Source organism: Taurulus bubalis (genome assembly GCF_910589615.1).
Source record: "Taurulus bubalis genome assembly, chromosome: 18".
Taxonomy (NCBI): domain Eukaryota; kingdom Metazoa; phylum Chordata; class Actinopteri; order Perciformes; family Cottidae; genus Taurulus; species Taurulus bubalis.
Window position 1 is genome coordinate 19,372,962 of NC_136606.1, and position 22,444 is coordinate 19,395,405.

At 42.7% G+C, this 22,444-nt stretch overlaps 1 protein-coding gene across 1 annotated transcript in view; it reads right to left on the reverse strand.

The window, feature by feature from the left end:
* pde1ca (phosphodiesterase 1C, calmodulin-dependent a) overlaps positions 1 to 22,444 on the reverse strand; it is a gene marked incomplete at both ends in the record, with an annotated part of 70,430 nt that extends 47,986 nt beyond the window's left edge. Inside the window, 6 exons of the mRNA XM_079234467.1 lie at positions 2,681 to 2,747; positions 4,755 to 4,937; positions 9,630 to 9,743; positions 12,499 to 12,658; positions 13,127 to 13,177; positions 22,360 to 22,444. Of these exons, the coding sequence (XP_079090593.1) occupies positions 2,681 to 2,747; positions 4,755 to 4,937; positions 9,630 to 9,743; positions 12,499 to 12,658; positions 13,127 to 13,177; positions 22,360 to 22,444 (660 nt within the window). The remainder of the gene's footprint in view (positions 1 to 2,680; positions 2,748 to 4,754; positions 4,938 to 9,629; positions 9,744 to 12,498; positions 12,659 to 13,126; positions 13,178 to 22,359) is intronic.

Sequence of the window (22,444 nt, forward strand, 5' to 3'; positions counted from 1 at the left end):
TCTGGGGTTCGCCAATTTCTATCGTCGGTTCATCCGGAACTACAGCCGAACGGCAGAACCACTGACACGACTCACCTCTTCCAAGGTCCGTTTTTCATGGACCCCAGAGGCCGACGGGGCCTTTCGTGCCCTCAAGGATCGGTTCGTCTCGGCCTCGATTCTGGTCCACCCAGACGAGACCCGCCAGTTTGTCGTCGAGGTGGACGCCTCGGACACCGAAGTCGGAGCGGTACTTTCCCAGCGGTCCGCTTCCGACTCCAAGCTCCATCCTTGTGCCTTCTTCTCCCGCAGATTGTCCACGGCGGAGAGGAATTATGACGTTGGCAACCGCGAACTGTTGGCGGTCAAGTTAGCCTTGGAGGAGTGGAGGCACTGGCTGGAGGGATCGGTGCTTCCCTTCATTGTATGGACCGACCACCACAATTTGGAATATATCCATTCGGCGAGACGCCTCAATTCCCGCCAGGCCCGCTGGGCTTTGTTCTTCACACGCTTCAACTTCACCATCACCTTCCGGCCAGGGCACAAGAACACCAAGCCGGACGCACTCTCCCGTCAGTTTGCTCCGGAGGAGGGAGGTTCTACTCTCGACACCATCCTGCCCGCCTCGTGCGTGCTGGGTGCAGTCACCTGGGAGATTGAGAGGGTGGTACGTGAGGCCCAGCACACCCAGCCTGACCCCGGAGGAGGTCCCCCGAACCGCCTGTTTGTTCCTGAGGCCGCCCATTCCCAAGTCCTGCGGTGGGCCCACGAGTCCCGTCTCTCGGGCCACCCGGGGATCCGCCGAACCATAAACTGGCTCCGCCGCATCTTTTGGTGGCCGTCTCTCGAGGAGGATACGCGTTCGTATGTGCTGGCCTGCACTACGTGCGCCCGCAACAAGGCTTCGCATCGACCTTCCGTGGGGTTACTCAGACCACTTCCTGTGCCCCAACGCCCGTGGTCCCATATCGGGGTGGATTTCGTTACTGGTTTCCCTCCATCTGACACCAACACCGTCATTCTGACGGTTGTGGACCGGTTTTCAAAGGCTGCTCACTTAATTCCCCTGCCCAAGCTTCCATCGGCCCGCGAAACCGCCGATCTGCTAGTCCTACATGTGGTGAGGCTTCATGGCATCCCGGCGGACATAGTTTCGGACCGCGGTCCTCAGTTTTCGTCCCAGTTGTGGAAGGCCTTCTGTCACACCCTCGGCGCCACGGCCAGCCTCTCCTCAGGATTCCACCCACAGACTAATGGCCAGACTGAGAGGATGAACCAGGAGCTCGAGGCCATCCTCAGGTGTGTGACCGCCACCAATCCCTCGTCATGGAGCCGTCACCTCCCGTGGGTCAAGTATGCCCACAATTCCCACACATCTACTGCCACCGGGCTGTCCCCATTTGAGGCCTCTTTGGGTTTTCAGCCTCCCCTGTTCCCCAGCCAGGAGGTTGAGGTTGCCGTACCTTCGGTCCAAAGCAATGCCCGTCGTTGTAGGCGCGTGTGAGGGGAGACTCGGTCCGCTCTACTTCGCACAGCAGAGCAGAACAGGAGATCGGCGAATCGACGGCGTGTTCCAGCCCCGGACTACCGTGTTGGTCAATTGGTGTGGCTTTCGGCCAAGGACATCCCCCTCCGCACCGAGTGTAGGAAGCTCTCCCCCAGATATGTCGGTCTTTATCCCATCATCTCCATCGTCAACCCGGTGTCCGTAAAACTTCAGCTGCCTCGTTCCATGAGAATTCACCCAGTATTTCATGTCTCTCTCCTCAAACCCGTTGTCTCCAGTCCCTTAAATCCTCCGCCTGTACCCCCTCCACCCCCCCGTCTCATTGAGGGGGGCCCCGTCTACATGGTCAATCGCCTCCTGGATGTCCGCTGGCGGGGTAGGGGATATCAGTACCTGGTAGACTGGGAGGGGTATGGCCCAGAGGAACGGTGCTGGGTGCCCCGTTCTCGGATTCTTGATCCGGGGCTCATTAGAGACTACCATCAACAGAACCCTGGTAGATCCGGTGGTTCGCCAAGAGGCTCCCGTTAAGGGGGGGGGGGTACTGTTGGATTCATCCCAGCTGTTGTGCATTGCCTTGATCACCGGCAGGTGATTTAGGGACCACTGCATACCTGGCTCATTTGTCGGGTTGTTCCAGTTCCAGTCTGGTTTGCTGCTTCAAGAGCATTGTTCACAAGAGCGGTTGAGTTGCCCTCCCGACTCTGGAGCGGTATCCGGCCGGCGTGCTTCAGGAACATTGTTCACAAGAGCGGTAGAGTTGCCCTCCTGACTCTGGAGCAGGGGAGGTGGATCCCCTTTTGTTCGCTGGACATTACCGGTGGTATTTGTTTGTGTCTATTCGTTGTGTTTTGTTTTTGTCGCAATAAAGTCCGCCCTAGGAACTTGAACTGCTGCGTCTGTGCATTTGGGTCCTCAACACCACACACCGCTTAACAATTACTGATTAAAAATATCAGTTTGACATACAATTTATCTAATCAGGGCCCTAAAATAGATTCAGCTTGGGGGCCAACCAAACTTATGTCAAAGTGTTGGAATAAATGTTAAATATTTAACTGCAAAGTAGTAATACGTGTTTGATACCTTTTGTTGCATTGAATCATACGGGGATGTTTGCTGAAATTGATTAGATGGCCCTACCACCAGCCGCCACTGAGCTTTCCACTATACACAAACACACGTTAATACCTTGAGCACAGTGATGACATCTTGGGGATAACTTAGACCGGCCATGTTGGAGCTTCGTCTGTACATCCTGTCACAGAGATTACACACACAGACACATTCCACAACAGTGTCAAAACAAGCTCACGCACACTGAATGCTACACTAACCACTATGGAAGAATTACATCATTTTCTTATCGGTTTTCTTCAAACTAAATATTTCTTATCCCTTAAAAGTGCAAAGGGGGTTTTAAATTGGGACATTCTTGGGACATATTTTGGGGACAAAATTCTCCAAAAGTTCCATGAAGCAAGTTTAAGTCCTTATCTTCTCTTTCCAGTTGCTACATTAACAGGATATAAAGTTAGCAGTAACTAGTAAAAATACTACACATCACTCACAGGCCTCTCGCTATGACTGTTCTCTCTCTCTCTGTGGAGCAAATGTAGGCAGTGAGCCAAGCCCATCATTTCTGCATGAATGTCTATTTCATCTCTCATATTTGTGTTTGACGTTGTGAACTGTTGTCATACGCTCTGTTTCCTTATTATTTGTGTCTCTTGCTTTGAAAGTTGCAGTGAGAAGTTCTGTAAATGAAGCCTCCTCACTTCACGACAAAAACCTTAATTAGAAGGCAGCTGGCTCAAAGTAAACAACACGGTGTAAAAGGTGTGGTACCCGTAAAGTAGAAACGTCAGAGGATGTCGAGTACTACTAGTGTGTTTACATGAGGTAACGTATGTGTGTGTGTGTGTGTGTGTGTGTGTGTGTGTGTGTGTGTGTGTCTCTCTCTCTCTGCAGCTGAGTTCTCTGACATCGTTTTGGTTCTTGTTGAATTGTTCCTCTTTCAGTTTGACCGAATGCTCCATTTCATTTTCAGTCAATGGAAATGACGTTGTATGACATTTTGCATCAGACAGGCGAGATACTGCTGCATATCAATTTTCATTTTTTCCGATTTGAACATCTGTCTTTTTTAATTTATATATACATATGTAATTTATAATCGCATTCAGAACATTAGTTGACAGTCCTATCGCACACTTTCCACTACGTCAGTTGCTCAAACCGGCGGATAACGACGCAGATGGGTTTACATTGGAGTTAGTGCTTTACTAACTTTACTACTATGCTTCATAGCATTGGCAGTAGAAGCCTGAATTAGCTTAAATGAAGTCAGAGCAATCAGTCACTCCAAAAGAGCTCAGAAGCGAACCGTACTCAGATCTCTTCAGGAGGAAGTAGTGTTTGCACTGCGAAGTGCTCCAGGTTCGCTTTGCCCTTTCCCATAGTATTTGGGCCCTCTCAGCTTGCCGTAGACCGATAATATGCACTGCATTGTGCAAAAAAATCAAGCGCTTACTACAGCGTACTATTTTATTATATACATTTTGGAATCTATTAAAATGTTTTAAGAAGTTGTGATTGGCTATGCGTATATATTTTACAACTTCTAACCTTCGCCTCAAAACAATGCGAGCATGATGATAGGGAAATGTGCCTGTTGACTATATCGGTCCCGTCCCTCAACACAGTCTCACCCCAGCAAAATTGAAATCATGTGATTTGTGTACATAGACATGTCAAACAAATACAGGACTTTCAAGCATGAGACCGCATCAAGACCTGGTGACCCAAAGTGTTGTTAAGTGACAGGAATAAAAATGTCTGACCTACAGGAATCCCTAGATGACTATTTCACAACCTGCCATGAGGCTGTGTTGCGCCCCCACATGCTCTCTATGAAGTTGTAGAGCAGAGTCTTCAGTGTTAATATTACCAAAGTTATTGATAACAAAACATTAACAACTGCATGAATTGCACAGACGGGGGACATCCTAAAACATCTTAAATACATATGTTTTGATTGCATTTCACTATTGATGGCAAACTGAATTTGATCCTAAAAGACTGGATGGAACCCTAACATATATTTATAAAAAACACTTTTTTACTAACCTAAATTCTTCGGATATCATTGAGTAATTACACAGTAGGAAAATGGGAAACCTTCAAACATTCATGTATAAAAGATCATGACTAAATCATTAGTAAGGGCCTACAATCCCATATGACTACACCAAACTAGCCATACCGCTCCACAAAGATGCCAGCCTGCACTGCATGGACGATGCTGCGGAAGCGTGGTTTGTCTTCATTACGGCGCAACATTAGAACCCTCTGCCGAGTAAAAGTGGAAGCCAGCCAGTCCCGAACCTCTGACGGCACAGAGTCTGACCGGATGTCACCCAGCTCGTCTTCTGGATCCACCAGCCGCCTGCAGGGAAAGACACATTCACAAAAAACTAAAAGTCATGAACAAAGGATCATCTTACTTACTACTTAGCACCGTATATTTATTACACTTTCTATCCACAGCTGTTGATAGATGAATCAACTTCATCAGCAAAGTTCCTCACTATTCAATAAGTACAAAAAGCAATTCAAAGTAGATAGAATTATTAGTTCATTTGTAGAACATGGTTTGTAACAGGTCATATTTTCAACAGTTTGGGAATAAAAACAGCATGTAAATACTGACTGTGAATGTGGTCTTGTGTAATGTGTGAATATTGTCTGTCTTCAGATCAGCGATGGTTTTGTAATAAACTAGTAATCATAATCTTTATTTTTTCACAATAATGGTCTTATGTCAAACATGGAAACTGAAAACCGGTGTCTTTTTGCAGTGTAGGTGGGTAGGCCCTTAGTGATTTCCTGAATGTTCATTGGTTAGTTTCACACAAAATGTCCCACTCCCACCGGACAAAAAAGGCAGCTCCCTTCCTCATTGATGAAGGAGCGATATTAGTTTTATATGGAGAGAGTTCGTCCAGATCGCCAAGATCCATTCTCACATCATGATGACTTCCTGTATGAGCTCACATCATGATGACTTCCTGTACGAGCTCACATCATGATGACTTCCTGTACGAGCTCACATCATCATGATGACTTCCTGTACGAGCTCACATCATGATGACTTCCTGTACGAGTTCACATCATGATGACTTCCTGTATGAGCTCACATCATGATGACTTCCTGTATGAGCTCACATCATGATGACTTCCTGTACGAGCTCACATCATGATGACTTCCATTACGAGCGCTATCGATTCTGCTGACAAGGAATCATTTATTTACGAGACCTTCTTGAGCCGTACATTGAACACCAAACGGCGGAGCCGAGCATTGGCCGTATCACATACTGTATGCATAGACTGTCTCACAGACTGGATCACAGAGTGTCTCACAGACTGGATCACAGCCTTGAGCTTTTTTGCGAGTTGTAAGCGTCAATTCAATTCGAAGGCCCAGGTGGAGGAAGAAATTCAGCCAGCAACCTTCTCTTGTTGCTTTGTTTTATTTGTCAAGTCACGAGCAAGTACAAGCGATGCGATTGCAATAGCAGGAGTGATCCGACCAGCCCTCAGGCTGGGGGAAAGCACTAATTTTATGCAGAAGACATCACCTTTTTATCTCATTGTTCAGACGTCTGGACGTCATTCATTTATTATTTACAATCTTATTGGTCCCAACTATCATAAGGGGAAGGCGGTCTCCACCCTCATGATGTCCGACACATTGCATACAATGCTTTCTGTGTCTCTCTTATCTACGCGTTTAATATCAAGACATTTGTGAATGTTGAAGAGTGCAAACGGTGTGCTGTGGACTACTGGAATGTATCAACCTAGATCACAGTCAGGGCTGAGTCTACACTATCTCTTCCTCTGGCCTTGACAACCACAGCTGCGCTCCCTTCACACACAGACCTCACAATACTTGTATTAACATCACACAAAATGATTCTAGCACACTGATTATTAATAATGATTATCAGAGTGGTACATGTTTGTATTGTCGGCGATGCAGAGAAAATCAGGAAAGCCGCTGCATGCCGCGCTGTTCTTAAGTTTATTTAGCGCTTAAGAAACTTATGGATGTGTTGAAAGCACTCATAATTATGACAGTGTTATTAGTACACCATACATATCATTATTATAGAACATGATTAAGGTGGACTCATGATAAGAATAAAGAGAATCACACACTTTATTTTCACTGCTTCAATTGATTGAATTTCTGATTATGAATAATACATACATACTGATCCACCCATACACATATTCAAACTCCTGGCTATATGGTAATCTACACATACATGAATATACACATGTATAGTACATGTATTGCGCAAACAGTACACATATCCTCATAAGTATCTATTAATTCCTCTGTTGGATCAGGGCATGGGTCGGCAACCCGCGGCTCTTTAGCCCGTCTGTTGCGGCTCCTTGAGGCTTTGACAACAACAACAACAAAAAAAGTTTTTCCATTGCCCAATGGAAAAACTTTCAAAGGGAATTCCTCTTATCTTAAATATTTCTTTCACTAAAATGTGCGTCACATCCTGTCACGTCGCTGTCAAGCCTCCGCCCCTGCAGCTGCTACTCGTGATTCAGAGCCCCGCCCTCGCGCGCAGATGAGTGCAGAAGAGCGATTCCTCAACTGCTGCAGCAAACCGAGTAAAGTAGATATACTTTCAGGAAGTGGATCACGTCTCCAAACTCCACTACTGCTGCTGGTTCTGTGTCAGCTCATGAGACAGTGAGGCGTCCGCTCGTAAAAACGGATCCGTCCTCCGTTGGCGGTGCTCTAGTGAGGAGGACGCTCAGTATGAACGTAGCAAAATATATGCGTTTAAAATGTAAAACTCACTGAAGAGGACAGGTATCAAACCTGCTACCTTGCAGTTACAGGGCAAACACTCTACCACATGAGCCACAAATATAGATAGTACTGAGAGTCTGTATAGTTGTGTTTTTAATTAACCTTAATGTAGCCGACGCATGACTATTTTTTGTTTGATAGTTATAAACAGGTAAAATAGCAATACAATGTAAAAAAAAGTATTTATTCTTGTTCTATGATTTCATAAATACAACAAACTATAGTTTGTTGTATATATAATATGACTATATATAAAACTTCAGAAGCTGTGATATCAAATACTTTTTGCGGCTCCAGACATGTTTTTTGGGGGGAAAAAGGTCAAAATGGCTCTTTGGATACGAAAGGTTGCTGACCCATGGTTTAGGGTGATGAGGCACTTAAAATTAGCATAACACTTCGCAGCAGTGACGGTGTTAAACTGCGTTCACACCAAAAGCGTTGTGAATATTCGCAACCCTTTTGGTGTACTTATACTTGCATATAAGATACATACCCATGTTTTACATCATAAATTGGAGAACAATCTCAGCTCTCTATATAATGAGGCACCATTGTCATAAGGCAAAAGTGTAAAGAGAAAAACGTTACAGTATGACACTAAAGCTGAAAAATGGAATCTTGATTTTTGGAAATCATATCGCTTGTGAAAACCTAACTACTCAGATGATAACTCGTTTTTTAGTAGCACGCGCCGTCCTTGCTGGCGGTGGTGTTTGTAGTCGTTGGGCAACATGCGGCCTCTTTGCAGGCGGTGGTTTTTGTAGTCGTTGGGCAACATGCAGCCTCTTTGCAGGCAGTGGTGTTTGTAGTCATTGGGCAACACGCGGCCTCTTTGCTGGCCAGGCTGGTGGGCACGGCTGTGACTCCTCTGTATGAATACTAGGCAGTTGAAAGAAAGATGAAGTAACGATTAAGCAGAGTGCTCCACATGCTATTTGCAAATATTACTCAGATCATGACTGTGGTCGTAACGTGAGCAGTCAGTGTGCGCCGCGTGCTCTCGTGCACAGTGTACACATTACTAGTCTGCACCATGCAGTCTTAAAGACACGTGACAAAGTTTAGTAACTACACTTACCCATCTTCAAATGGATCTCACTTGTTGGCATATTCCTCTTCGTCACATGAATCGAAGCGTTCTGGCTCTGATGACGACGCGTTGCTCTCAAAAATCGCCAAAATTGCTTCCTTCGTGTTGAACTGCTTCGTCGGCATGAGTTCGCTTCTCTCTGACTGAAAACTGTAGCGTGTTTATATGCTCAGGTGTGTAGTCCTTTGATATTTCCTGAGTCTTCATTGGTTGGTTATTTCACAAAATGTCGACGGACACATGATTCAACAAATCACGGTGAAGGATTTTGTGTGACAAGTACTTTTTTGCACCGCGTCATATGACACGCCAAAGCCCCTATCTCGCTGTGTGAGTCGCGTAAGATGACGCGGGAGGAATGCAGCAGAAGCAGGAAGTCTCCTTTTTCTGCTAGACGTAAAACCATATTTATGCGATGTATTATTGCGAAGATATGAATATTTTAAAAACGTAAACACTTTTTGCCCCCTAAAAAATATGTACATTTCCTACCCTGGAGATAAGGCTCGCAGAATTAGTGACTTATTTTTAATCACTTCTTAAAACCCATTTTTTATAGAATTTATTTTACGTGATGTCGTCCTTTTATGAAGTTATTTTGTTCCCCTCATTTTGTTTCATTTATGTATTTGTTTGTTTGTTTTCTCTTTGTTGTTTGTGTTGGTTTTGTTGTGTTCATTGCATTCATGGCATGGTCTTTTTCCCTTTTGTTTTCTAAAATGTTTATCTGTATTGACGTTATGTATTTCTATGCTTTGCTTTTCTGTAGAGCACTATTGTGCTGCAAATAGAAGACTTCATATGTTCTTTAATTGACAGTTAAAAGTTTAAAGATGTTCCACAGAACAGTGGCCTATGATTATAAAAGATTACATGAGATATGAGATAAAATTGGAATAAGAAAATTAGCTCATGGTTATTCATCAGCATTAATAATCAATATTATAGTATAATGTTCTGAAAAGAACACTTTGGATACTTTACGTATTTATAATTCTTCCGGGCTTTGGTCAAATCTGAATACTTCTTCCACCACTGCTCACAAGTATGCAATAAACAATCATGACAGGCCTAAGCAGCATTCAAGAACATCATTTTAGAAATCCCTTCTTGAAAGCAGAACTGAGCTGAAATTTCCTTACCTGGTTTCTTCAATGTATAGTGATTCTAGGACTGAGGCAGCGTACTCCAGGTTTTTCTTCAGGTCCACCACAGATGCCTCCCCCCTCTCCAGCTGCTTTACAAGACAGCGCAACCTGCAACATATAGCGTCACACCAGTATCAGCATCATCACTTCATTTATTTTAAATATTGCTTTGCTTGTGTGTATAAATGCGGCTGTAGCGGAAAAAAAATCCCTTTGCAGGATTAATAAAGTAATCATCTATATATCTGAAGAACACCATCTATTCAGCAACAGCACCAAGCAAAGCTCATCTTTCACATTTCCCTTAATCACAACATCCCTTCATATGGCATGTTAATGTTAAATGGTATGTACTTTATTGATCTTTCCTAGTCTTCAATTCAGTTTATTTTATATAGCCCAACATCACAAATACAAGTTTGCCTCGGAGGGCTTTACAATCTGTACACATAACATCCTATCCCGGGACCTCACATCGGATCAGGAAAAACTCCCCAAATGAAGACAGTAAAAACCCTTTCACAGGGAAAAAGGGGAAGAAACCTTCAGGAGAGCAACAGAGGAGGATCCCTCTCCCCGGATGGACAGAAGCAATAGATGTCATGTGACCAGAATGAAAAAACGTAACAGAGTTACAACACATTACATGAATATTAATTAACAGAAAATATTCATATGAGTAGTAGGCATGATCCAGATAACCACGTCCATGAAGCAGAAGGAGGTAGAGAGGAGGGGCATCAGCAGGGCCATGGCAGCAGGCAGGACCGGTTCCAGGCACAGCCACGATCCATGGAAACTTGAGGCGAGGAAGCACAGAGGCTCCCGTAAAGAAAGTAGAGTTAGTAATATGCATTGAAGAGACATGAATTTATCCAGAAGGAGAGAAAGAAGAGGAGAAGAGGAGAGAGGTGCGAGAGAAGAGGAGCTCAGTGTAACCTAAGATGTCCCTCAGCAGTCTAGGCGTATAGCAGCATATCTAGGGGCTGGACCAGGGCAAACCTGAGCCAGCCCTAACTATAAGCCTGAAACAGCCCTAACTATAAGCACCATCAAAGAGGAAAGTCTTAAGTCTACTCTTAAATGAGGTGAATGTGTCTGCCTCCCCGGACTGAAAGTGGAAGCTGATTCCACAGAAGAGGAGCCCGATAACTGAAAGCTCTGGCCCCCAACCTACTTTTTAAGACTCTGGGAACCACAAGTAACCCTGCATTCAGTGAGCGCAATGCTCTAGTGGGGTAATATGGCACTATAAGCTCCTTAAGATATGATGGTGCATCACCAGTTAAGGCTTTGTAGGTAAGGAGAAGGATTTTGAATATGATTCTCGATCTTACAGGAAGCCAGTGGAGAACAGCTAGTACAGGAGTAATGTGATCTCCCTTCCGCGTCCTCTTTAGTATACGAGCTGCAGCATTCTGGATCAACTGGAGAGATCCAAGGGATTTACCTGAGCAGCCTGATAATACGGAGTTACAGTAATTCAGTCTTGAAGTAACTAATGCATGGATCAACGTTTCTGCATCACTTTGAGACAGGGTGTGCCGGGTTTTTGAGATGTTCCGTGGTGAAAAAAGGCGGTCCTTGAGATCTGTTTCACGTGGGAGCCAAAGGACAGGTCCTGGTCAAAAATAACTCTGAGATTCCTTACGGTGGTGGTGGATGCCAGAGTGATGCCATCCAGAGAAACCATCAGATACTTGATTTCTGAGTTGTTCTGGGCCGAGTAAAATAACTTCAGTCTTGTCCGAGTTCAGCAGCAAGAAGTTGCAGGTCATCCAGGTTTTGATGTCTTTAAGACACGCTTTAAGAAACGCAAGTTTAGCGACCTGGTGGATTTCATCTGGCTTGATCGACAGATATAGTTGAGTATCATCGGTATAGCAGTGAAAGTTTATGGAGTGTTTTCTGATAATATTGCCTAAAGGAAGCATATATAAGGTGAATAAAATTGGTCCAAGCACAGAACCTTGTGGAACTCCATGACGAACGGCGGTGGTTATCGAGGCTTCATCATTTACAAATACAAACTGAGATCGATCTGCTAAATACGACTTAAACCAGCTTAGTGCTGTACCTTTAATACTAATCGACTGGTCTAGTCTCTGTAATAAGATGTCATGGTCAATGGTGTCGAACGCTGCACTAAGGTCTAACAAGACCAGAACAGAGACAAGTCCTTTATCAGCACTAAGGTCTAACAAGACCAGTACAGAGACAAGTCTTTTATCAGCATTAAGGTCAAACAAGAAAAGTACAGAGACAAGTCCCCTATCTGATGCAACTAGAAGGTCATTAGTAATTGTCACTAGTGTCTCTGTGCTATGATGCTTTCTAAATCCTGACTGAAACTTCTCAAATAAGCTATTGTTATGTAAAAAGTCACACAACTGATTTGCGACTACCTTCTCCAATATCTTAGAGAGGAAGGGAAGGTTAGAGATAGGTCTATAGTGAGGCCAACACCTCTGGATCCAGAGTGGGCTTCTTAAGAAGAGGTTTAATGACAGCTACTTTAAAAAACTGTGGTACATGACCCCGTTAGTAAAGACCCATTGATAATATCTAGTAGAGAGGCGCTAATTAAAAGGTAAAACTTCCTTAAACAGCTTCGTCGGAAGGTTGGATGTGAAAGACTAAGAACAAGGCTTTCAAGACCACAATAATTGTCATCATTCACCCATTCACATCCATTCAAACACTGATGGAGGAGCTATCATGCAAGGTGTCAACTGACCATCAGGTCTAACTAACTATTCATATCCATTCATACACTGCAAGAACAGCCTGCAAATCAGGGTTAATCGTCTTGCCCAAGGACATATCAACATGGAATAACTTTTTATTTCTGTGTCTGTGTGACCTGATAGCAGTCTTCTCTATGGCGTCGGGGGCATCAGAGATCGGCAGCTCATCCGCCAGGATCTCTTCGGCGCTTCGCGGGTCAATCAGAATTCCTTTGTCTTGAGTGATGCCAACGCCAGCTGTAACGGCGGTGCATAGTGCATTCTGGGACCGTGAGCCTGAAGAATTTTCATAAAAAAAGGTTGCTTGCAATTTCATGTGTATACAACATAAATGCTTCTATTCAAGCAACCACAAAAGCAGTGTTTACAATTTGCCATAAGACAGAGAGAAGAAGAAGCGCTTCAATAGAATAAAGCTGCTCTTATTCAGCCACAAGTCAGAGAATGAGATCTGTCAACTACGACGGAGGATTAAGGCCACTGTTGGAACAAAAATACAAATCTGAGATTCAGAGATCGATCTCGTAACATTGTGAGAAGCAAGTTGTGTTATTTCAAGAATGTAGTCATAATAAAATAGGTAACATTATTTTTGTAGCCTACAGTTATTTGACTGTTTGGACTGCAGTGTGGCGTCTTTCTTCTGATGGCTGGCTCTGTGCCGCCCCTCGCTTTTACACAGCTTTGCAAGGGACAGATTCATGCCTGATCACAAGTAAAAAGGCTGAACTTTGGTAAACTTACGTGCCAAGCGGGCCAGTGGTTGCCGGTTATTCTCCCCCGCCTCATTGGCAACTGAAAAGAGAAGAATTCAAAATTCTTTAATTTTACAGCCAGATGTTTAAACGCCTCAAAAAAACATGGTTCAGCACCACTTATGTTGTCTGATCAGACATCTTCTCAGGACTGTGCTAGAGTTACAGACTGTGATTTTTTTCATCTTGGTGCACCTGTTGCCATGGGGTAACCTTCACCTTTATTATTCTCACTCGTACATTCAGTTTAGTGACCCTATATTCATTTCCACGATACCTCTACCCAACTTCAACCTGTGCAGAGGTTTAATCACAAACAGTAAACACTCAAACATAATGTGTGTTAACACATCAAACACACTTCTTGTGTTAGTACTATTTCACATGTTGAATTATCCAATGTTTGTTTTAAAATAATATAGAGATTTCTCAGGAGTGACCAACACAACGTTTTAAATTATTGACATGGCAATGTCATCATCCAAATATAAACTGTAATCCTTTTTTACTACTTCACACTCCAGTCCATTAGGTGGCGGTAATGTACCTATGAGCTGGTTTGCCAAATGCCATTAACAGCCAAAGGACATCCGTTCCTTTAGATCAGGGGTGGCCAATACGTCGATTGCAGAGGTCGTGCAGGTAGATCGCATGTGTTTCACCCAGACTTTCTAGGTAGTTCTGTGTTCACTGTCTGTGTCTGTTGTGTTGTCTGTCACTGACCTTGTCTCTCGTTTCAGATTCCTCCCCCCTCGTGTGCCGCCCTCCTGTGTGATTGCAAGCCCCAACCTCATTGTTTCCACCTGTGTCTCATTCCCCTGTGTATTTAGTCTGTGTCAACGCCCTGTCCTGTGCAAGTTTGTCTTTTGATGTCTGTATGTGGTTGCCTAGTAAATCTTGTTCTGTTGACACAAACTACCTCGCCTTGTTGTCTGCTTGTGGGTCCTGCTGACCGTGGTCCTGTTCCTGACAGCATGCCATTTAAATAAAATAATAACTTTATCAACAAAACCCAGCTCCCAGTGTGCAAATTAATGTCGATCACCACGGACACTGCGCCCGCAATGGAGAATTTGTTGCCAAGTGAAGGGAGGATGATGTTTTCCCCAATTTCCTTAATTGCATAATACACCACTAATACACTTAACTGCATAATACACCAACAAGCATTATGCGCTAAAATGCTAAACATTAAATGAATCATGGATGTGGCAATGAAGATCGCCTTCAAAGACGACTGTTCTACACACTGATGTGAGACGGCTTATAGAGCTCTGTCCGGAGATAAAGGAGTTTCTCAATGTATGAATTCCTCATGCAGAATACAACCAACTAAATGACGATCAGTGGCTGCTAGACTTGGCATTTTTAACCGATCTGTTGAATGAGCTTAATTTAGAGCTGCAAGGAAAAGACAAAACCATAATTGATATGATCAGCTCAGTTAATGCTTTCAAACATAAAATGCAACATCTGTCCTCAAAGCTGCAGCGCCATGGTTTGAGGGACATGCAAAAACCTGGCGTCAGAGCTGGAGATGCAACGGAAGGCATGTGCGCAACTTGACAGTGCAGCTTGACAGTGCAGCTTGACACGTGTCTGTCAGAGTTTATTTATGTGAGTCAGCCTTTTCCCACATGAAAAATATTAAGTCCAAACACCGTTCCACCATGACTGATTACCATTTGGTCTGCCTGAGGCTGGCTACCAGCAGCTACAGTCCGGACTATGCAACCCTGCTGGTTCCATTCAGTGCAAGTCATCAGAGTAAAATGCAATGACCAAAAATGTGTTGTGTGTTTATGTTGGCTGTGGAATATGGACTGAGCTAAACATTATATAATTGTATGGGTCTGCACGTTATCTGATGCTCCAAGTTAACGTTAACGTTAGTTAGGTGGATGCTGTCACCGGTCAAAGTCGGAATGAGTGATGGTAACGTAAACGCTAATTTTAGGTAATGGCATTACTTTTACTTTTTACTTATTACTTTTGCAGACAGCTCACAATAATGCTAACGTTAAATGTTCCCATTCCCATCATATTCCGCTTCGAGGCCGGAGCGGACCTTAAAGGGTTAATAAATCCATATCTGGCATGAAGACTACAAAAAATCTGACCCATCTCCGTTCTCCCTTTTCTGTCTAAAATACTTGAACGCACCGTTGCCAGCCAACTCAAAACCCACCCGGACTCCAACCAACTGTATGAACCATATCAATCCGGATTAAGATCGCATAACAGTACAAAAAAAACGCCCTAATCAAAGTCACCAATGACCTCTTCTCCTCTGATTACCACTCCCTCAACATCCTCATCCTACTGGACCTCAGTGCACCCTTTGACACCATCAACCACTCCATCCTCCTCTCCCCTCTTGAGTCCTCCCTCCACATTACTGGCACAGCCCTCTCCTGGTTCAAGTCATACCTCTCCGTCCGCCAACATTATTATCAATAAGTCCAAGTCTGACAGACCCAGTCCCTCACGGTTCAGTGCTCGGCCCCCTCCTCTTCATTCACTACTTGCTCGTCCTTGGCAACATCATACGCCACCATGGTCTCCATTTCCACTGCTACGCCAACGACACACAGCTCTACATCTCCACTAAATCCATCACATCCACTCCACCATCAGGAACTGCCACACAGATATAAAGACCTGGATGCAAGCCAACTTTGTCAAACTCAACAGTGACAAATCGGAAATCCTCATCATCGGCCCCAAATCACTAAACAAATTGCACCACAACTTCTCCCTCTGCATCCATGGCACCGCTGTTCCTGCTTCCACACACATCTCTAACCTTGGCGGCATTTTCGATCCAACCCTCGCCTTTGACCTCCACATCAAGCACGTCACAAAAACCACCTTCTTTTATCTTAAAAACATCGCCCGTCTACGACCCTCCCTCTCCTCTTCAGCCGCATAAACACTCATCCCTGCATTCATCACCTCTCAACTGGACTACTCCAACAGCATCCTGTACGGCACAGCTAACAAAATCATCAACAAACTACAATACATCTAGAATTCAGCTGCCCGTCTCCTCTCCCACTCCTGCACCAGAGATCACATCACCCCAGTCCTTCAAAACCTCCACTGCCTCCCCATACAGCAAATAATCCAGTTAAAGATTATCCTCATCACATAAAAAGTCCTTCACAACCTCACTACTTCTCTGACCTCCTGCACCGACATGCTCCCACCCGCAACCTCAGACCTACAGACGCCAACCTCCTTATCCCCCTACTCTGTTCAAGCATCGGACCTGGCGGGACATGGACTTCTCCATTGCTGCCCCCTCCCTCTTGAACTCTCTCCCCCATCACCAAATATGCATGATGCTGGAGAATGCAACTGATAATGCCAATGATATTTACATTCTTGGTGATATGAATATAGACTGGTTGTCCAGTAATTGTACATTGAAAAGGAAGTTGAGCAATGCAGCCACATTATGCAACTTATCTCAAGTCATAGGTGTACCCACAATAATGAATGTCAATAGGGACGGAATGGTCACGTCAACGTGCATTGATCACTTTTTTACAAATTGTTCTGGAAAATGTTCTAAAGCTGTGTCGGTATCTGTGGGCTTCAGTGACCACAATAGTATCGCTTTAACTGTGAAAACAAAGGTTCGTAAAGCAGGTCCTAAAGTAATTCATAAAAGAACATATAAAACCTTTTTAGAAAATTATTTTATTGCTGATGTAGAACATATTGAGTGGGATACTGTGCTTGAGAAGATGCATGCAAATGATGCACTGGATTATTTTATGAATTTATTTTCTGCAATATAATAAAATAATGTGTGATAAACATGCTCCAATTAAAAAGATCACTGTTAGATCACTTAAAGCACCTTGGCTGGATGAGGAATTGAGAAACTTAATGAGAGAAAGGGACCAACTGAAAAGATCTGCCATCATGTCAGGTAATGTAGCAGATTGGCAAGCTCACTAAGAAATATAATAACTAAATTAAATAGACAAAAGAAAAAATATTACTATCATTATAAATTTGAGGAATGCCATGGAGACAGTAAATAACTTTGGAGAGTACTTAATGATGCTTTGGGTAGAAGTAAAATAGCCAAAACACCTTCATTTATTGAACTGAATGCAGAATTCATCACTAAACCATCTGATATAGCAAACTACTTTAATAATTACTTCCTCAGTAAACTGATCACACTAAGAAACCAAATGCTGCCTGTGAGTGGTGTGCTGTCCAAAGCTATAATAAAAAATCATATTATGTGTGGTAAGGATTGTGTGTTTGATTTCAAGCCAATCAGTGCTGATTCTATGGTTAAGATACTTCACACAAGTAAGTGTGATAAACCTTGTGGGTTTGATAATATTGATGGCAGACTGCTTCAGTTATCAGCTAAATCAATTGCTAATCCTTTAGGCCATATTTTCAATGTATGTTTTAAGGAATGTGCTTATCCTGATTTGTGGAAAATCGCAAAGGTTACTCCTCTGTCTAAAAACAGTAGGGAGCATTTACAGGTCCAAACAGTAGGCCTATGAGCATTTTACCTGTGTTGAGTAAACTTTTGGAGGGAATTATATTTAAGCAGATCCAACAATACTTTGCAGAAAACAACATTAACTCAGATCTACAGCATGCATACAAAGCAGGTTACTCTACAAGCACTGCACTGACATGTCTTATTGACGAGCGGTTCAAACAGATTGACATGAAGTCAGTTGTTGGGATGATGCTCTTGGATTTCAGTGCAGCCTTTGACATCATAGATCATGAGCTACTACTCATGAAACTATCGGAGTATGGATTCAAAGATTCTGCTATTGATTTATTGAAGGGCTATTTAGTGAACAGGCAACAATGTATTATGTTCAATGGCTCCCTTTCAAATATTGAGATGCTTCAGTGTGGAATTCCTCAGGGAAGCTACCTTGGCCCCCTTCTCTATTCTATTTTTGTAAATGACATGCCATATGTATAAAAAAATGCAGGAATGGGGATTTATGTGGATGACACGACTATGTATGTATCGTCAGACAGCATTGAACATGTTAATGAGGTGCTTCAACAAGAGTTAAAGCTGGCTTCTGAATGGATCATGGAAAATAAGCTGAAGTTGAATGTCTTAAAAACTAAATGCATGGTAATAGGTTCTAAATATGCTCTCAGGACAGATCAGAAATTAAGCCTCTCTTTGGAGGGTACTACTATGGAACAGGTTAAGGAAGTCAAACTGCTGGGTGTCACTATTGACGAAACACTGTCATGGTCCACTCAGATTAATAATACAGTGGGAAGAATGATTAATGGTATCCATGCCATTAGAAGGAGTGCTCATCTGCTAACTAACACAACAATTAGACTAGTCATACAATCTCTAGTTCAGACAGTAACAGAGCGACAAGACTAGCACTTCCCTGCTCTGTCAGGAGTAGTGTGGATGCTATGCATGCTAGGCTGTCATGGATGATGGTGGATGAAAGACTGGCATGCAGACTTATTCTGTTTTTAAATAATGTGTATTCCTCACAGAACCCCGTCAGTTTGTCTTTACAGCTATCACATGCAAATTAGAGGCATGGTTATAATACCAGACAAGCACTAAGGGGTCACTTTACTCTTCCTCTACCCAAAACAAATGCACTTAAGAAAACAGTAATGTACAGAGCCATCGCATACTGGAAAGTGCTCCCCTCATATCTGACTCTAACAAGAAATAAATGTGATTTTAAAAGGAAACTTAAGGCAGCAATAATCAGAAAGAAAATTAGTGTAAATTAGGTTACTTTAGGTATTTGGCATTTTTATTATTTTTCTTTGAATGTAAATGTTGTTCCTAAGTGTTTTTGTTCACCAACATTGATCAGGCTGTACTGCATTTTATGATTTGTATTGTAATGCTTTTGCCTGGACCTCAGGAAGAATAGTCTCCACTACGGTGTAGACCAGGCCTGGCCAACCCACGGCTCCTGAGCCGCATGCGGCTCTTTGCCTGGTTTCATGCGGCTCTTACGTTCATATCGAAGTTTGTGTTTGTGTTTTATTTATTTTTAGAAATCTTTTGATTGATTTTGCAAATACTTTAGACCACTTGTGTCAAACTCAAGGCGCGACGACTTGAAAGCCATGAAATCGCGGACCCGTTTTCAGTCTGTCACAGGCCTTTGCATGGGCAAAAATAGAAAGAAATCATGTGCTTTTATTTTGAAAGGATTTTTTTAATGCGGCAGAGTGCAATTAATTCAATTTCAGTCAAGGGATGGGGTGATGTTCATGTGTGCCCATGTGTATGATGTGACTCTTTGTGGTAACACAGTAAAAAATGTGTTTCTTAGTCTCTGACTGGTTGGCCACCCCTGGTGTAGACTAATGGGCAGACCCATTTAGCCCACTGCTCCTTAACCAAGGATGGGTCAAATGCAGAGAAGAATTTCCCGAAGGGCATTAATAAAGGATCATTTCTTTCTTTCTTTCTTTCTTTTTTTTTCTTATTTAAATCTGCTTATTATTATTTAGTTTCTCACTATTATCATCTTTCTTGTTTTGTTGTTGCTTCTACTGTTTGTCTTTACCATGCAAAGTGCCTTGAGTACCTTATAAAGCACCTTATTGCTATACAAATAAAATGTATTATTATTATTATTGTTAACATTGGAAATTGTTCCAAAAAATGTAGCATAGTATTGACCCCTGTTGGGAATGGACTTTCTGTATTTTTAAAGCAGTTCGTTATAGATCACCATAATTTGTTCAAGAGTCTTAATCCAGACAGGCCACTCATCTGGAAACATAGTATTATGACTCACTATTGGCGAATAATAAAGTTTGGCCCGCTTTTGAAGTTATGATTATGAAATTTGAAAGTAAGCAAGGTCACCTGAAAAGGCCTGCTCGTGTTTTAAGTTCAAAGTATGATCAATTTAATATTTAATGATCCACTGACAAAAAACAAGAACGTCCCAAACGCCTTTCTAGGCATGGTTAGATCTTTGGGAAAAAGTGATCTGTTCATTGGAAATTTTGGAGAACTTGGATACGATATCGACACTTGCAGCACAATTCATGTGGCTCCCTCTGTCTGTGTGCTTGGTCCGATATATCGAAGAAGTTGTGAACTTGCTTGACACTGTGACGTTAGACGAGAGCGCTCTTTGAAGAGATTGTACACCTGGTTCCCAATTGTGTAAAGGAAGAGGTACTAATTTTTGTTTGGAAATTAACTTTGATCATCTGTATCCATATGTGGTGGAGCGGAATGAAGGGTATGAAATGATCAATGTAAACGATGTAGCAGACATCAGACCACTAGAGTTGTCATTGCTGTCATTCATTATCATCGTTGTCATCTTTCAGTGGAAATCAACTGCATGTAAATCCTAGATACAAAATTGATTGTTTAAATTTGCATTACTTAACAATTTAGAAAAGCAGCTTGCAAATTGTTGCTGCCTGTCTTGTGGTCCTGCAGACTTATGAATGTGAGGCCTGATCTTCCCTGCAGCGATCCTTTTGAAGCAAATTGTTTTTGAATTACCTCAATTCTTCAGGGTTCGGCGTATAGGTTCAGCTTCTGTGAATTTATGCCCTGAATTGTTCATCAGTTGAATTTTTAACTAGTTCTTCAAAGCAAAACATACTTTTTTTTTTACACATTTGTTTTGAGAGTTTAACCAGAATGTATGGTTCACCCGGTTATTTCGTCAGAGAAAGATTAATCAGTAAACACAATTTAAAAAAAGTAATTATGTTCTTTACCAGGACAAAATTGAGAATAATGTTTGACCCGGGAGGACACCTGACCTTCCCCCACATTGAACGAGCAACACATTACTATGTGTGTGTTTGAAAGTGATGGGGGAGGGGAGTACAGCTGGAATCAGGCAGAGAATGAGGAAATCAAGTGCAGCCACTTCATTAGTGATAATGACTCCCTGAGCTCCGCACCCTAACAACTGACAACACACCAGTCAGAATGATGTCACAGTCACTTCCCAATCTCTTCTGGTTCCCATAGAGACGCAGTCAGTAAACACAAACCCACTGCAAAATGGCATGGCCTTCTGTTCTACTGATGTGAATGCAGAATGTATCTGAGTCACAATAATATGTTCTGTATAATATGTGTTGTGTTTTCACTGTATTCATATTTGTGTGTCACAGTCAAATAAAAAAGCAGCTCTGGTTCTGATGCAAACTAGGATACCTTCAAAATGTATTTTGCATATGTCGGGTTGCTTTTTCATATAAATCTGATTGCTGTATAAATGGGTGTGAAAAAGTCAATTTTGTTGAATGGGTAATGAACTCGTGTTTATTAACCATTCAACAAACTGAGAAACCATTTATTCACGGGGCGACTTTGAGCATGTTGAAACAGGTCATGCATCACATGCACCTTTGCATATTGAACATAAAGAGTAAAAACACAAGGTTAATAAATAAAAACATTTCAATAATAAAGCCTGGAGAAGTAGAAATAATAGTGACTGTGTGTCAGCTGCAGTTGGCAACTTTTATAAAAACTCAATCTGTCACTCTATCCTGACAGTAGTACAAGAAACAGATAATCCGGAACCTCGGCCTCCTCTTAGCGCTCCTAATAGCATTTGCAAGAGGAAAGCAACCAGTCAGAGCCTGGCATTTCGAACACAGCCGTCAATCAGTGCTTGTGAAGCTTTGATCAAACAAGGCAGCTGATCAATATACTGTATTGCCTATTTCAGACATATATTGTAGTTCACTGATTAGCTGTAAAATTAGAAAATGTGTGACCCACCGCCATGTAGAAAACAGTCCAGCCAGGCCTAAGCACCGCCCACTGGCCGGAGACTCCTCTGCTCTGATTGGTAGTTTTCCTTCGGGCGCGGTGCCATTAGGAGCACTAAAAGAGGTTTTATATAGATGACCTGTCTCTTGTACTACTAAAATAATATTTTGTTTTTGTAAGAGTTACTAACTGTTGCTTTAAAGCTGTCAGTACAGAAACTTTGTTTTCTATTCATTTGTTTCTCTCGAAGGACACACATGGAGGAAAATGTACCGGGTGAGCTGCTACAATTCAAATCTAATAATCTATATATATATAATAAGGTAAAGAACTCCAACTGTTTAGCAACATTAACAAGCAAAGCACTTCTGATTCTCACACACACACACACACACACACACACACACACACACACACACACACACACACACACACACACACACACAGTCTCTTACCGATGGTGAAGCTAAAGCCATCAATGCTGAAAGTGGCACTCCGACACTTTTTAAATCCCAGTTTTTTAGACGTTGGTTCTGTCAT